Below are 18,175 nucleotides of genomic sequence, written 5' to 3'. Positions count from 1 at the left end.
ATAGTCCATCAGTGGATATGGCATCAAATAACAGTTTGTAAAATTTGAGGTGGTCACTGTGGGAAAACAAATCATTCATACTTAGACAACTGAAAATATCGTGTATATAAGGTTTTCACCATGGTAGAGTTATCTGCATTCTTCATGCTAAAAAGGAGACACAGTTTATCTCAGAAATGTGTCCTGAAGACGCAAACATTTTTTGTTTTTCCTTCTTGTGATGACTTCTGATGACCTGTTTTCCCCAGTACTGGCACACGAGGAAGTTTTGCCTTAGGTTTTAAAATGGCAATTGACTTGCAGACTAGTTAAAAGAAGAACTTGTTAACACAAGAAAGTTGCACCACTATAACTAAAGGTGTGAATGTTAACTATCCGCAAACCCCTGTTTGGTACTCCTATTTTGGTATGAGTGGCTTATTTTGGTTTAGCTTGGTACTTGTACTGTAAGTTCTTTGGGACAGGGACCACTTTTTTTGTTATGTTAGCAAAGAGTATGTTTACATTGTGGTTAGACACCCAAGGCTGGCCTGGGTCAGCTGACTCAGGCTCATGGGGCTTGGCCTAAGGGGCTGTGTAATTGCGGTGTAGACTTTGCGCTCCGGCTCCAGCTCGAGTCCAAATGTCTACACTGCAATTAAACAGCCCCTTAGGCCAAGCCCCGCAAGCCTGAGTCAGCTGACCTGGGTCAGCTGTGGGTTTTTAACTGCAGTGTAGACATACCCTTAGAGCCTGGGCTCCAGCCCATGTCCAGGTGTCTACACTGCAGTTTTATAGTTCCACAGCCCAAACCCCACAAGCCTAAGTCAGCTGACCCAGGCCAGCTGCAGGTGTGCTGCAGTCTAGGCATACCCACAGTGACTGGAACAGTGGGCCATGGTCAAGGACTGGGACTCCTGTGAGCTACCACAATACAAATAATAAATTATAATAACTTAATAGCTTAAACTGATTATTTTGGTTTAGTAAAAATTGCTCTTCTGAACTCATATACTAACCCACATAGCTTTTTGTAGCAGTGTAACTATATGGGTTTAAAAATCAGTTTAGATTATACCACCGCAACTTTCTTTTGCAGAAAAGCCCTAATAGAAGATATGAGTTGTTGAGGTTTTTTTTTCTTTCAATAAGGGGGGGAGCGGGAATGGAAATGGCTTTTGGTAAATTGGGTTTTAATAGCCGCTCTGTAAACTCACCCTTTATCTTGAATCACTTCATTAATATTTCAGGATAAAACTAAAAGCTTATTTTCATGGTTTTAAAAAAAAATCAGTGTTTGATTAACATTGTTCGTAATGAAATCACATGTCACTTTTTATACTAGGTTTGCAAGCTTTTTCGGTATGTCTTATGAAGTGTCTGACCTTCAGACATGGAGTTTGATATTCTCTCTGTTCATCAATATGGCAAAGACCTTTATTGTATTATCTTCCTCGATGGTGGTAGGGATCCCCCATATCCCTATGACATCTTCTGTTTTTCCACACTTCAGATTTCCATTCTTCTCCCAATTTGACAGCAACCAGTTCTCTTGACCTAAGAGATCTTTGGCCAGACCTAGTTGGATACAAAGTGGTTGTGGTTGGGCAGCACAAAGTGCTCCTTCCCTGTGAGGGTCACATGTCTATATGGGATTTTCACCCTTGGGTAGTTGGGCAGTGAGAGATTGAGAGATGAAGTAGAACTTGGATCTTCCCCATGGTGGCACAGAGCTCAATCCTTGATATAAAATTCCTGTGCATGCCTTAGGCATTTATAAATGAAATAACCAGATTTTTTTCCTTCAAATGTAGTGCTTAATTTTAACACAACAAATAGATTAAAGAGAAGACTCTGGATATTAAACACATTCATATAAAGTGCACAGGTAGAAAGTCCGGGGTTGTGGTTTCTGTGGCTGATTTATATAAACAAAAAAGAGGAGAAGCATCTTCCTTTTGCTAAAAATGTGGTTGCTTGATATGAAGTGTGGTTGCTTTTTGTTTTTTTAAAGGGACCAATTATTAAAGTATGTTTGGATCTCTAGGCAAGTAGCAGATTTTGTGTTTGTTTTCAAGAGTCATGTCTGTGGTATGAATTGTTTTGTAAATCAAGTATTTTTGTTAGCAGCTGGATCACCCCATGTATGAAAGCGCTCATTGCAAGCTGCGAAGTAGTACTGTAAGTCCAGAAAATGTTGCCAAAGATCTTTCTAGTACTTAATTGGTAGATGGCTGATTTTGCTGGTGTAACATTGTCTGTCTGTTCTCACCAAATATTTCTTTGTAGTGGGGAATGAGGATTGTCGCTGTTCCATTGGAAAGTAGGAATGGGAAGAGACTGGTTGACTGGTTCTTGTTGGTGAATGCCAAGTTTAAGTGACATGAAATGAAAGTGTCATTGTTACCGTGCACAGTACCATTATGTGGTACTGTTGAGCTTATGCCAAGATGATGATGATACCCCAAGTTTGGAAAAGGAATACAGTTTCCTCCCAAGTACAACTAAAGGATTTCTTGTGATTGAGGAAAGCATTGTTTATAAACCTTTATTTGTAGATACTGAAAGCATTTTTGAAAAATCACCCTTTAGTCCAACTTGTCACCTGACTCTATGAAAGATGTTTCATGCTTTTGCAAATTTTGCACCTGTTTTTTTCATTCCTGTTTAGCACAGACTGCTAGGATTTTATATTTCAAACTCAGTAGATACATAGTTTTTGATGAGGAACATGTGCTTTATGCAACTTGAAATGAAATAATACAGTTTGTGCAAATAACATATTGCACATACGTAGGCCACCATTTATTTCCTTGAGGCATATGAGTGTGTTTGTTTAAGTATCGGAACTTTGATTTTAATCAGCTGTCAACTTTCACACACCCAGACTAATATTCCCTCTTCTGCCATATTCTTTCTTCACTCCTTGCACCCAATCCCTCTCCACTTCTTATTTAAAAGGGGGGGAAAAAAAACAACTTAGCAGGTCTGTTGGGTTTTCGTCTGGAACCCATATACTTCTAATATATCACTCATGACTTAATGTCTGCATCAGAGTCTATTAAACTGGAGATACCTGGGGGCTCAGTGGAAAGACCACCAGACCTTCTTACACCCCTTTTGATGTAATTTTAAAGGCATCTGCAGTTATTGTGCCTATACATACTCTGGGTTTGTCTACACTGGGGAAACAAGTGATAGCATTTTAAAATGCTATGTAGCACCTAGCATTGACAAAGACAATCATGGACGTAAATTCAGTTTTGTCTTTCTCAGTTTGCAGCCAGACTGCTCCAGTGCTGCTAGTAGCTTTGCCAAACAGCAGCAGAGTGAAAATAATTAGACTTAGGTCAGTTTCATTTTGGATATTCAGAAGCCTGTGGTCATCAAGTAAACTGTTGAGCCATGTCAATTTCATATGAAGACTGCTTGGGGAAAAAGGTGTGAACAGCAGCAGAGGCAGGCACTGAAAGCATTCACATGGGTAGAAGACTTTAAAACAGAAGGTTGAGAGGGGATTAGATCTTGTCTACATTGGAAGATATGTTGTGTGGGGGAGGCGGGTGTTTGGTTTGGTTTTGTATAATCTAAGGTATGAATTTAAATGGATATAGTTAGATCGGTATAACCCCCATGTGAACTCTCTTATTCTTGTGTTGGTGGGGTTATTTTTTTGGGCTTAGTTGATGTTGCCTGGGAAGGAATTCAAGCTAAATGTATAATTACTGGTAAAACATTCCCTTTTAGGCAAGCCCTTAGGCCTCGTCTATACTGCCGCTTAACAGGGCTGCAACTTTCTTGCTCAGGGTGTGAAAAAACACACCCCTGAGCGCTGCAAGTTTCAGCGCTGTAAAGTGTCAGTGTAGACAGTGCACCAGCACTGGTCGCTACTCCCCTCGTGGAGGTGGTTTTTTTTTTTTTTTTTACAGCCACAACTACACAGCCACGGCAGCGCTTTAATGTTGCTAGTGAAGACATAGGCTTTGCTAATCTAAGGGTTTCTTCTTCTCTAAGGGGTTGTCTACACTGCCCCAGGGTTTGGACTATGGGGTGTGAGCCCATGCACCAAAGTGCTCTGTGGATGCTGTAGATGCGGAACTGAAAGATTCCTAGTTCCCATTAACATAGTCCTCTTCAAACAGAATCTTCATATCTATCAGTCACCTAGCCAGTTGCTGCGACACTTCCTCCCCAAGCAGAATGTGGGAATGGCACCCTGGTAGAAATCTCAGCACCTTCCTTGCTTCTCAAAAGTTAAACCCAGTCCTTGCCACCTTCAACAGGATGTTGCTTCTAGACCACACTGTCGGCACTATTGTCAGACTAGAATGTTCAGTTTTCCAACTAGTAGAAGTTTAACTTTTTGAGAATGGCATCAATGTATTAATCTAGTGCAGTGGCTCTCAACTTTTCCATACTACTGTACCCCTTTCAGGAGTTTGATTTGTCTTGCATACCCCCAAGTATCACCTCACTTTAAAACTACTTGTTTACAAAATCAGACATAAGCATACAAAACAGCACACTGTTACTGAAAAATTGTCTACTTTCTCACTTTTACCATATAATTATAAAATAAATCAATTGGAATATAAATATTGTACTTACATTTCAGTATATGTGTACAGAGTATATGTATACAATAACAAGTCATTGTACGATATTTTAGTTTGTATTGACTTTGCTAGTGCTTTTGATGTAGCCTGTTGTAAAAGTAGGCAAATATCTAGATGAGTTGATGTGCCCTCCTGGAAGACTCCCCTGCATACACCCAGGGGTACGTGTGCTCTTGGTTGAGAACCACTGATCTAGTGTCATTCATGAAGTCCATAGAACTACTCACACAAGTAAGGCAAATTGGATTTGTATCATAATATTAACTATGGAGCTTTGAGTATTTACGCTGGCCTTTAACAGGTATGTCATTGGACCTCTTCCTGTAATAAAAATAAATGAGTGAGCTGATTACCTAATCAGCCACGAGGACTGCCTTGCAAAAGTAGGGGAAAATAATGATTCATTGTTGTGACTAAGGAAAATTAAAATTATCTTCTCATACTGAATGTCTTGGCTATTTTGTTTTTGTTGTTGTTGTGAGTCACTATTTTTATAACCTAGCTAATGACATCCAAGCTTTAGGACAACTCTTCACAGCCTATTAAATCTTACAAAATTTAATTCTTAGGGCCAGGTCATGGTGTAAATCAGCATAGCTTCATCAAAGATTGCCTCTAGGGGTGACAAAGTAGTTAGTTCTACAGACCTACACAATCCTTTGGTGGAGCTTCCTACATCTTTAGCAACTGTACTGGGAGTATGACGGGGCAATTTCCTGCAATAGCCTTGAAAAACCTTACTGAATTAAGTTTAAGTATCTGTGGAGTCCACTGTATTGAATGCAAAGGTAATATATTATTTTGAGCACTTGGAAGTGTGAACTTCAAAGGACTATCTTGAATAATGGGTCAGACAAGAATGGACTTGAAAAAACAGTGTCAAGTGGTTTGCCTGGAAAATCTCTAGGGGGAGGTGAATGCAAATTCCCACCTCCAGTTATGCAGGCACACAGCCTTTTGAAGCTGTGCCCTGAGGAAGGGCCTCTTTTCTGCTGATTATCTGTTCCTGGAATCTGAAGATCAAAGGCCAAAGCTGTATAAAGGAAAGACATAGGGCTTGTCTACACTGGCAATTTACAGCGGTGCAAATTTCTCACTCAGGGGTGTGAAAAAACGCCACCCTGAGCACAGCAAGTTTCAGTGCTGTAAAGCACCAGTGTAGACAGTGCACCAGCGCTGGGAGCTGCGCCCTTGTGGAGGTGGGGTTTTTTTTAGAGTGCTGGGAGAGCTCTCTCCCAGCGCTGCGCCACGACCACACAAGCCACGTTAAAGCGCTGCCAGTGTAGACTAGCCCTCACCCATTCCTGAGGGATCACTGTCCTGAGATAAAGCTGTTATGAACTTATGACCACAGAATAACCCCGTTGTTGGAGTTGGGTGGGTGATCTCTGGTAGTCTTATTAAGATGCATGTAGGTTTTTTTTTATTGTTTTTAATGTTTTCTCTCTAATGCTTTCAGCTTAATAAATGTGTTTGCTTAGAGCTATGTGGTAACTTGTAACTTTGGGCAATTACACCGCTTATAGTCTCTGAAGAGAAAGCAAAACACTGAAGTTGGCCTGTCTAGGCATTCTGGCTCGCTGCTACAGTGAAGGCATGGAATTGTGTAGCCTGAAAAAAACTAATCGTCGGGAGCGAGAGGCGAATCTCTGCCCAAGAGAAGTGATGGCTGGGGGGAGCCAGAAGACTAAAAGTGGGTGCCCTTGCTGGCCATGGAGGGAGAAATACAGGTGCAGTTGTCCGCAGCTCTGACAGGGTCTTTAACAATTACTGTTTACAGAAGTATCCATTATGGGCTCACGATGTATAGTAGAAGGGAACCATCAACACACTTCATGTATTGGGAGGCCATTGATTGTACGTCTTTTATTTAGTGTTTAAAACGTCACACTGAAAAGTAATATGAATGTTTTGAAAAATTACTAAGAAGTGATATGATTTTGCATGCTCTCCTAGGGTCAGTTTGGGACACTTCCCCTTCCTCCCCAGTCATAGAAGCGAGTGGTTCTGTAAGTAGGCCCGATGAGGTCAATGGGACTGTTCGTTTGAGTAGTGCTCACCAATGTGATGGAAGGGGTGAGGGGGGAGCATCACAATCTGGCTAAATCTTTATTCTGTTTGAGTTTAGTTGATACAACATGTAGTGCTGGACTTGCTCTTATGTCTTAAAGATTTACATACTAAACTGCAATAGAAAAAAATAAATATTTGACTGAAGATGACCTGAAAATTGTCCATTTGATTGTACACTATGGTTATTTTTGTAGAGTGATTCTGACTTTTTTTAGTAATGGATGGAAATTTTTAAAATAAATATTAAGAAAGAAAAATGTGAGTTATCTTTATTTTGGTAGGCCACATGTAAAATTATGCAAATTAAGAAGAGCTCTGCATAGTCCTGAAATGAATCCTCTGCAGAGAGTTACTATGGCAGTTTACGATCATGGCTCCACAAAGGCCCTAGTGACCATACTCAGTGAGAAATCAGTCATGGCAGCTCAGTATGTCTTCAGTAAGAGTCAGTTTTTCTTTGTGCAGGATGCCTATTATACTGAATGTTGTGGGAGTAATGGATCATTGGGATTGAATGGAAAAGTCCAAAAAATCACTGAGTTAAAACTTGCAAGTTGAACTGGAAGTTTCACAGTCTGCTGTAGTCCTCAGCTTTTTGACAAATAGCTTGTGTAATAGACAGCTGTTGCTGTATCATGCAATGACTTTAAGGTTTGAAGGGCTACTGTGCTTCATCATCCAGGTGACCGTGTCTAACCTGGTTTTAGATAACCAAAAAATGTTGCCAGAGAGTCCAAGTCCCTGATCTTGCAGTCACCTTTGTTCTACTTCACATGAAACCCTCTTTGTCTAAGGGTCTGTGTGCAATTACAAGTGTCCACTCATGTGGATGTGGTTTCTCTAAGCCCTGGTCTACACTAGGACTTTAGGTCGAATTTAGCAACGTTAAATCGATTTAAACCTGCACCCGTCCACACAGTGAAGCCCTTTATTTCGACTTAAAGGGCTCTTAAAATCGATTTCCTTACTCCACCCCTGACAAGTGGATTAGCGCTTAAATCGACGTTCCCAGCTCGAATTTGGGGTACTGTGGACACAATTCGATGGTATTGGCCTCCGGGAGCTATCCCAGAGTGCTCCATTCTGACCGCTCTGGACAGCACTCTCAACTCAGATGCACTGGCCAGGTAGACAGGAAAAGAACCGCGAACTTTTGAATCTCATTTCCTGTTTGGCCAGCGTGGCAAGCTGCAGGTGACCATGCAGAGCTCATCAGCACAGGTGACCATGATGGAGTCCCAGAATCGCAAAAGAGCTCCAGCATGGACCGAACGGGAGGTACGGGATCTGATCGCTGTTTGGGGAGAGGAATCCGTGCTATCAGAACTCCGTTCCAGTTTTCGAAATGCCAAAACCTTTGTGAAAATCTCCCAGGGCATGAAGGACAGAGGCCATAACAGGGCCCCGAAGCAGTGCCGCGTGAAACTGAAGGAGCTGAGGCAAGCCTACCAGAAAACCAGAGAGGCGAACAGCCGCTCTGGGTCAGAGCCCCAAACATGCCGCTTCTATGATGAGCTGCATGCCATTTTAGGGGGTTCAGCCACCACTACCCCAGCCGTGTTGTTTGACTCCTTCAATGGAGATGGAGGCAATACGGAAGCAGGTTTTGGGGATGAAGAAGATGATGAGGAGGAGGAGGTTGTAGATAGCTCACAGCAAGCAAGCGGAGAAACCGGTTTTCCCGACAGCCAGGAACTGTTTCTCACCCTAGACCTGGAGCCAGTACCCCCCGAACCCACCCAAGGCTGCCTCCTGGACCCAGCAGGCGGAGAAGGGACCTCTGGTGAGTGTACCTTTTAAAATGCTATACATGGTTTAAAAGCAAGCATGTGAAAGGATTACTTTGCCCTGGCATTTGCGGTTCTCCTAGATGTAGTCCTAAAGCCTTTGCAAAAGGTTTCTGGGGAGGGCAGCCTTATTTCGTCCTTCATGGTAGGACACTTTATCACTCCAGGCCAGTAACACATACTCGGGAATCACTGTAGAACAAAGCATTGCAGTGTATGTTTGCTGGCATTCAACCAAAATCCGTTCTTTCTCTCTCTGTGTTATCCTCAGGAAAGTGAGATATAATTCATGGTCACCTGGTTGAAATAGGGTGCTTTTCTTCAGGGACACTCAGTATAGCCCATTCCTGCTGGGCTGTTTGCCTGTGGCTGAACAGAAATGTTCGCCGCTGTTAGCCACAGGGAGGGGGGAAGGTTGAGGGGGTAGTCACGCGGTGGGAGGAGGCAAAATGCGACCTTGTAACGAAAGCACATGTGCTATGTATGTAATGTTAACAGCAAGGTTTACCCTGAAACAGTGTAGCCACTGTTTTATAAAATGTGTCTTTTTAAATACCGCTGTCCCTTTTTTTTTCTCCACCAGCTGCATGTGTTTCAATGATCACAGGATCTTCTCCTTCCCAGAGGCTAGTGAAGCTTAGAAAGAAAAAAAAACGCACTCGCGATGAAATGTTCTCCGAGCTCATGCTGTCCTCCCACACTGACAGAGCACAGACGAATGCGTGGAGGCAAATAATGTCAGAGTGCAGGAAAGCACAAAATGACCGGGAGGAGAGGTGGCGGGCTGAAGAGAGTAAGTGGCGGGCTGAAGAGAGTAAGTGGCGGGCTGAAGAGAGGGCTGAAGCTCAAATGTGGCGGCAGCGTGATGAGAGGAGGCAGGATTCAATGCTGAGGCTGCTGCAGGACCAAACCAGAATGCTCCAGTGTATGGTTGAGCTGCAGCAAAGGCAGCTGGAGCACAGACTGCCACTGCTGCCCCTCTGTAACCAACCGCCCTCCTCCCCAAGTTCCATAGCCTCCACACCCAGACGCCCAAGAACGCGGTGGGGGGGCCTCTGGCCAACCAGCCACTCCACAACAGAGGATTGCCCAAAAAAAAGAAGGCTGTCATTCAATAAATTTTAAAGTTGTAAACTTTTAAAGTGCTGTGCTTAAAGTGCTGTGTGGCATTTTTCTTCCCTCCTCCGCCACCCCTCCTGGGATACCTTGGTAGTCATCTCCCTATTTGTGTGATGAATGAATAACGAATGCATGACTGTGAAGCAGCAATGACTTTGTCTCTGCAAGCGGTGATTAAAGGGAGGAGGGGAGGGTGGTTAGCTTACAGGGAAGTAGAGTGAACCAAGGGGCGGGGGGTTTCATCAAGGAGAAACAAACAGAACTTTCACACTGTAGCCTGGCCAGTCATGAAACTGGTTTTCAAAGCTTCTCTGATGCGTACCACGCCCTCCTGAGCTCTTCTAACCGCCCTGGTGTCTGGCTGCGCGTAACCAGCAGCTAGGCGATTTGCCTCAGCCTCCCACCCCGCCATAAACGTCTCCCCCTTACTCTCACAGATATTGTGGAGCACACAGCAAGCAGTAATAACAGTGGGAATATTGGTTTCGCTGAGGTCTAAGCGAGTCAGTAAACTGCGCCAGCGCGCCTTTAAACGTCCAAATGCACATTCTACCACAATTCTGCACTTGCTCAGCCTGTAGTTGAACAGCTCCTGACCACTGTCCAGGCTGCCTGTGTACGGCTTCATGAGCCATGGCATTAAGGGGTAGGCTGGGTCCCCAAGGATACATATAGGCATTTCAACATCCCCAACAGTTATTTTCTGGTCTGGGAAGAAAGTCCCTTCCTGCAGCTTTTGAAACAGACCAGAGTTCCTGAAGATGCGAGCATCATGCACCTTTCCCGGCCATCCCACGTTGATGTTGGTGAAACGTCCCTTGTGATCCACCAGAGCTTGCAGCACTATTGAAAAGTACCCCTTGCGGTTTATGTACTCGCCGGCTTGGTGCTCTGGTGCCAAGATAGGGATATGGGTTCCGTCTATAGCCCCACCACAGTTAGGGAATCCCATTGCAGCAAAGCCATCCACTCTGACCTGCACATTTCCCAGGGTCACTACCCTTGATATCAGCAGATCTTTGATTGCGTGAGCTACTTGCATCACAGCAGCCCCCACAGTAGATTTGCCCACTCCAAATTGATTCCCAACTGACCGGTAGCTGTCTGGCGTTGCAAGCTTCCACAGGGCTATCGCCACTCGCTTCTCAACTGTGAGGGCTGCTCTCATCCTGGTATTCATGCGCTTCAGGGCAGGGGAAAGCAAGTCACAAAGTTCCATGAAAGTGCCCTTACGCATGCGAAAGTTTCGCAGCCACTGGGAATCGTCCCAGACCTGCAACACTATGCGGTCCCACCAGTCTGTGCTTGTTTCCCGAGCTCAGAATCGGCGTTCCACAGCATGAACCTGCCCCATTAGCACCATGATGCATGCATTGGCAGGGCCCATGCTTTCAGAGGAATCTGTGTCCATGTCCTGATCACTCACGGGACCGCGCTGACGTCGCCTCCTCGCCCGGTATCGCGTTGCCATGTTCTGGTGCTGCATATACTGCTGGATAATGCGTGTGGTGGTTGATGTGCTCCTAATTGCCAAAATGAGCTCAGTGGCCTCCATGCTTGCCTTGGTATGGCGTCCGCACGGAAAAAAGGCGCGGAACGATTGTCTGCCGTTGCTCTGACGGAGGGAGGGGCGACTGACGACACGGCTTACAGGGTTGGCTTCAGGGAGCTAAAATCAACAAAGGGTGTGCCTGTACATCAAGGAGTATTTCAGGCAGGACTGCACGGAGGGTTCCAATAAGAAATGGTGCACCAAAGTTATCGTTGTTATTGGAACAAGGAGGTTAGCCTGGCCTCTGATTGATACATGGCTAGATTAACCTCGCTGCACCTTCTCTGTGACTGACTGCAGTGTGATCTAGACAGGGGAGGAGGAAAATGAGTACAAAACAAATCTGGTCTATTTCTTGTTCTGACCCACTCCATCGATCCTTTACATCTTTGGCTGGCAGCAGACAAAAAAGGCGCGAAATGATTGTCTGCCCTTGCTTTCACGGGGGGAGGGAGGGTGGGAATGGGGTCCTGACGATATGTACCCAGAACCACCCGCGACAATGTTTTAGCCCCATCAGGCATTGGGATATCAACCCAGAATTCCAATGGGCAGCGGAGACTGCGGGAACTGTGGGATAGCTACCCACAGTGCAACGCTCCGGAAGTCGACGCTTGCCTCGGTACTGTGGAAGCGCTCCGCCGAGTTAATGCACTTAATGCACTTAGAGCATTTTCTGTGGGGACACACACACTCGAATATATAAAACCGATTTAAAAAAAAACGACTTCTATAAATTCGACCTAATTTCGTAGTGTAGACATACCCTAAGACGGGGAGGAGGCCAGAGGACTGTGTGCGCCCATGTGTACATCTTCAAATATAAAGTTTTCATAAAACCAAACAAATGGAGGATTACTCTATAGGACTGTCTTTAAAAACTTGCTTAGATGGAATATAATATGCTTTCAGTCAAAACACCAATTGCTGCATCAAAATCTGCAGAAGCTATTTTTACTTAAAAATGTAATTATTGAATATACTTAAAGAGAGGCAAAAAATGGGGCTGAGAAACATTGTCCATGGCAAACATTTCAAGAAGACTTTGGTTTGATCTCTGTCCTCTTAATAACATGCAAATAATTTTTATTTCTGTAAATTTCTCAACTGCTTTATTTCTCAACTGCTATAATAGGTGTTAGCATATTTGAGTATCCAAACATCAGAAGACCTATCAAGCTTTAGTCTTAATGATATTATTTTTATACATATAGCAGTAGTATAAGACGTGCATGTCCTGTCCCCTCATCTCTCTTCTTCTCCCAACCAGGGTACTGAGCACTTGCATCTCCAGTTGTTTTTATGGGATAGGTAGGTGATCAGCACTTCTGAAAACCAAGCCAGCAGTGTCTACAGATCCACGAAAGAGGGGATCACAATGAAATCAGGATTGTCTCTGTTAAATCTCTTGCTGTGTTCAGATCGAGAGCGGATGTCTTTCTGGAAGATATGCTTTAATGAAATAAAAGTTACTGGACTCAGTACAGCAGTAACTGGGTGAAATTTAATGGTCTATGGTATACACAAGGTCAGATAATCTAATCTGGCTTTAAAATCTATGAAAATGAATTATTTTATTTGGCTGTAAAGGACACAAGTGCAATAAAATAAGCCAGTACAGACTAGTCTCTTATCTCTGTATCTTGTCAGTCTCCCATGATAGTATTAGCATGTCTCTCAACCTGCCAGGCCCAAATGTGAGACACATTGTGCAGTGGGCACACACATTGTTCATGCAGGAAATGTAAAATGCTCTAGAATTCCTTCCTTTAGTGTCAATAACTCTTTCTATAACCTCAATTTCATGATTCTTTATTTCTGATATAGTAATTTTCAGCAATAAAGGTAAAGGGACACCAAATTTGTGAAGAATGTAGGGAACTTGGGAGTCTAAAATTACCGACATCCCTCAAACTAAGGGACATTTTGAGAGATTTGGGTACGAGAATAGTTTAAAAGGACAATGTCAGATCTCTTCCTTGATATTTTTTTTATAAGTTAAAAGTAGTTTTGGATTGAAATTTTTTATTAAAGTTAATGTTTAAAATCAAATGTACACAAGTTAGGAAGGAAGATACTGTACATCTGGGGTCAGGCTTAAATTATGAAAGGATATACAAGTTTCGGTTACAAGGTTCATAAGATACATACGTCGTACATAACCAGCATAGACCCAGATTGGGATGCGGGAGTTTTAAAAACGTCAGTGGATAGGTGGGCTCGGGTACACCACGCATAGAATGTATTTAGAGTCCAAGTCTGTATTGGTGTAGCACATAAGTACATGGGTGGGGTGCATCCCTTGGTTCATCAGGGAAGGAAGTGGGTTATTTTTCTGGCTGACGGTCTCAGTTACTTGACCTGGTACTGACTGTGTCCTGCGATGTGCTCCATGTAGATGTCTTTGGGCCACCTGATGGTGTCGGACACCATGAGCTGTCTCATGAGCCGGATGTAGCGCTGACCAACTCCGTGCACACTCAGCACTGGCTCATTGTGGGTGTCCCACGCGCCCAAGGCTCCCACGATCAGGGCGTGGATCTGGACCTTGTAGCCCTGGGCTCTCAGGGTGTCGGCCAGCGGGGTTTATTTTGACACTTTACAAGCTCGGGCCTCGCCTGACTCCCCCTGCCAATTTTTCTGGTTTTACAACTATATTTTTCTGCTTTTTGTAAGTGCTTTTCCTCTCCTCCTGCTTTGTGAGAGAGCTACACAAATAGAGGAAACTGACGCCACTGTAGTGTAGTGTAGACACTTGCTACAATGATGAAAGGGCTTTTTCTGTCCCTGTAGTGAATCCACCCCCATCAAGAGGTGATTGTGACTATAGATGACTCTACTGGGGCTTAAGTTGTCTTAAATACATTTCTCAGGTGTCTTTGAGTATTTCAGCCTAGGTGTAGACAAGGCCTTAAGCTGCAGCGTGTTGTCAAGAGCATAAAGTAAATTGAAAAAAGAGAAACATGTTTTTCCTCTAGTATCTTTCATGTGTAGTTATTTTAGAAGTTACTTTGAACAATAGTAGATCAAAATATTCAGGAGAGAGAATGTGTGGTTTTATATGTTTATTTGGAAGTTAATAATGTCCTGTAATGCTAATTCGGGCTCTGACCCACAACTGGCTCCAGGCAGACTGACAACTACAATTAATGAGAGGTTTCGAGTAACAGCCGTGTTAGTCTGTATTCGCAAAAAGAAAAGGAGTACTTGTGGCACCTTAGAGACTAACCAATTTATTTGAGCATGAGCTTTCGTGAGCTACAGCTCACTTCATCGGATGCCGAAAGCTCATGCTCAAATAAATTGGTTAGTCTCTAAGGTGCCACAAGTACTCCTTTTCTTTTTACAATTAATGAGGTTTCATGCAAGTGCAGTCTGCCCACACAGAGTAACTTGCAGAATCAGTGTAGTATTTCAGGCTCTGATCCTGTAAACATCTGTGTCTATGGGATTATTTCTGTGCATTAAACTACTCACCTGTGTGAGTGCTTGCAGGATCAAGGCCCTCATTTTAATTACTATGGGGCTGAGCCTATAAACCCTTACTCGAGTAATTCTTGCTCACAACGAAAACTAGTCATATGAATAAGGGTTAATAGGTTTTTAGTACTCTGAAATTGAAATCTCTTTATTTTGTTGTAAGGTTTCTGTTAACAGACAACATTCTGAAATACTATACAAAAGTCCAAACAGTAATCATGTTTGTCCATAACTTTTCATGGATATAAAAATGGCTGTGTAATTCAAGGATTAACTCATGCAAGAGGATGTAACCATGATTAGGGTCATACATTATTTTGGGTAAATGAGGGTTTTAATGTGAATTAAGAAGTATATTTTTAGATTTTTTTTTTCAATTTCATCTTTTCGTTTGAACTCTCAAATCTATTCATTGCTATTATGTAGCAGAATATACTTGCTCTGTCATGAGTTGTTAAACTGGGAGATGGTTAAAATAGACTTTTTTTTTTAATAAACAATTAATACAATCACTTCCATTCCAAGGCTCTTCAGAGAGAGAGAATCAATTTAAACAGTTATTTCATTCTGCTTGCATCACCTTCCTGCACTAAAAAAACTGACCTATGGAGTAAAATGGAGCAGTTCCTTAAGGACAGCCTTCAAGGGTAATTGTAAGATTTGAACAGGCAATATTAATTGGCTTCATAACATCTGAATAACCACATTATTTAAAAAAAAACACCAAATTTCTAAGCAATGTTTCTTGCTATCAAAATACTGTGTTCAGTTTTATAAATAAACCATAAAATACCTGTTAAGAGTGAAGATCTGGAAAAGAAGAGCTTCACTGAAATCCTCTGTTTTTTTGTGGAGTGTTAGGAATATTCCTTCCCCTAGCCTCACCAGCAGTAGCATCTCTGCAATCTGTTTCTCCAGTTAAAAAGGATTCAGCACCCCTACGCCATAATTTTTATTCTTTCCCCCATCTCCAACAGCTCAGTGAGAATGAGTTAGAGAGGAGGGTATTTTCCTGACTTGACACCGCTGAGCACATCAATGGGCTTGTGCTGCCTCCAGTGTCCTCAGATTTCAGCTGTGACGTACTTGTGGCGGTGGTAGCAGACTTCTCAGGACCACTCTCACACCATATAAGCTTTGGAAGAGCAGCAGCAGGAAAGAAATTGAGAAATTTTTAATTGCACGAAGTTGGGAATTTGCAGCCCAAATCAGGAGATTTAACGGTGCTGCTTATCACAGTGAGAGCACACATGGCCTACAAATAATTCATTTGGCTATTGCCTCATGACTTGCATTTTTAATACTGTCTGCAAATTCATGGAGTTACACTCAAGCTTCTTCATGCTTTACAACACTTTCAACACATTTAATGCAAATACAGAGCAGAAGCCCCTTGGCAGTTCACTTTTGCTTGTAGAAAATGTTGCCCTATACCCCAGTCCAATAAAGCACTTACATGCTTACCTTTTAAGGTTGTAAGGGACCATGCATATGCCTAAAACTATGCATGTGCTTAAGGGCTTTATTGGATCGGGGCCTTGTTGTTGTAATGGCAAAATTGTTTAATGTAGATGAGTGCAAGATAATGCACATTTTAGAGGAACAATTTAAATTATTCTTGCCCATTGATTTTTGAATGGAGTCGAAACTTATCTAGGAGTATTTTGTAGAACGTTTCGGGAAGCTATCTGGTCAACAAACAGTAGTCGTCAAAAAGTCAAATAAGAAGTTCGACTTTGTGAAGCAAAGGTGTGTCAAATGACGCCAACTTGTCCAGTTAATATGGAGTATCTCTTGTTTAATAGAGAGTATCTCTTTTATTTTTTCTATTCAGCTTCTATTATAGGCATGCATCCTTTGAGCACTGCCTGCCAAAGTTCTGGTAACATATCCAGGTCTGTTTTCAGCATGATGATTGAGACTCCTTAAACAAAAAGGGTGGCTGATGGACATTAATGCAGTGGGAGGAGAAGATTACTTCCCAGCCCATCTGGCCCAGGAAGAACTATAAATGAGTTTGTTTGAAATACATCAAATGAAAGTCTCCGAATCACTGTACATTGACTGTGGGTGGGATAATTCCAAATGTTAATTGACATTTGGACTTAAAAGCAACTCAAAAGGGAAAACGATCGGTTTGTGCTCTTTGTATCTTTCTGATGTTTAAAGAGAGCCTGAAAGGATACTTTGTCCCAGAAAAGAGGAAGGGTGAGGAAAGGGTTCTTTTCTTTTTTCACATTAGAAATTCCAGTTTTGTCTACCAGGAAAGAAAGCACAATGGAGAAGTCGTACAACGATGACATCACAAAACTGAAAATGAGCACTTTAAAAGGGGAAGTGAATGTTAGTGTTCATATTTTGGGGCTTCTTGTTGTTTTGACTCATGTTTAAGTAGAGTATCTAATGAATGCCTGGAGAAAGGATGCCATTGGTAATGGTACGTTACCCTTCTTTTGCTACAATGCAAGAGCGCTCACAGTACTGCTCTTTGAGACACCCTCTCCTCCTTCCTCATAACATCTAGCAAAAACCGATGAAATCCAACTTGTGGAGGGTGGGGAAATCTTCCATGTCTTCTTTATATGTAATCAAGAATATAAAAACAATTCCTCCATTTCTTGTTTGTGTTTGCTTTTGTTTTTGTCTTTCCTTTGCAGAATATCTTCTAAAACCCCAGATTAGAAGAACTTTAGCTACCCTAAGGGCAGGGAGACATCCAGTAGAACTTGATACACAACTGTTGATGTCGCTTACTTGATATGTTCATAAGTTGTTAGTTATTCTCCTCTTTGCTGTTGAAAAGAGTTTGACTGTATGAGTGTGTCTAATACTGCAGTTAGACACTGGCCTGTGCTGGCTGATGGGGGCTCATGGGGCTTGGGCTAAGGGATTGTTTAATTGCGGGGTAAACATTCAGACTTGGGCTGCTGCGTGAGTTCTGGGACCCTCCCACTTTGTAAGGCCCTAGACCTGAGCCCACGCCTGAACATCTACACCACAATTAAATAGCCCTTAAGTATAGTCCTGGCCAGGCTTGTTTTCAACAGCCATTCCAGAGAATGTAGTACATGACTTGTGCTGGAAATTTTTGGATTATTCTTTTCCTACCTGCAATTCCAAATTTTAACTCTTGTGGGGTCTTAAGGAAATGCCTAAAGAATTTGGAACTGAGAAGCTACAGCTAAATAACCGTTTTAAAATGTGCTTTTTCTTAAAAAGGAAACAAAAGACTTTTATTCTTCTTTAGTATGTTTTCTTTTTTAAACTAACATCAACTCCTGTGTAAAAGCTGAAATCTATTTTGACTATAGATATTTTACCTGTTGGCAAAAATGATCTGTCATGTAGTAATTTTAATATGCAACAGATAATCTAGCAGGCAACATTCACCAACAGAATTTCCTGTTCCACAGGTCTCCTAGTGGGCACTCTGGATGTTGTGCTGGACTCCAGTGCTAGGGTAGCACCATACCGAATCCTCTACCAGGCGCCAGACTCCTTGGTTTACTGGACTGTTGCCTGTGGTAAGAACAAATACACTGAAACAGAATTATATTGGTGATAGTGGG

The 18,175-nt window shown here is 42.6% G+C and overlaps 1 protein-coding gene across 2 annotated transcripts in view; it reads left to right on the top strand.

Annotated features, from left to right (window-relative positions):
• TBC1D9 (TBC1 domain family member 9) overlaps nucleotides 1-18,175 on the top strand; it is an 84,974-nt gene that overhangs the window by 4,719 nt on the left and 62,080 nt on the right. For both annotated transcript variants that reach the window (XM_084625364.1, XM_084625365.1), the window contains exon 2: nucleotides 18,020-18,130. In XM_084625364.1, coding sequence (XP_084481490.1) covers nucleotides 18,020-18,130 — 111 coding nt within the window. The remainder of the gene's footprint in view (nucleotides 1-18,019; nucleotides 18,131-18,175) is intronic.

The sequence above is a fragment of the Lepidochelys olivacea genome (assembly GCF_965140295.1).
Source record: "Lepidochelys olivacea isolate rLepOli2 genome assembly, chromosome: 4".
Classification (NCBI taxonomy): Eukaryota; Metazoa; Chordata; order Testudines; family Cheloniidae; genus Lepidochelys; species Lepidochelys olivacea.
This window is presented reverse-complemented; position numbering and strand designations above follow the sequence as displayed.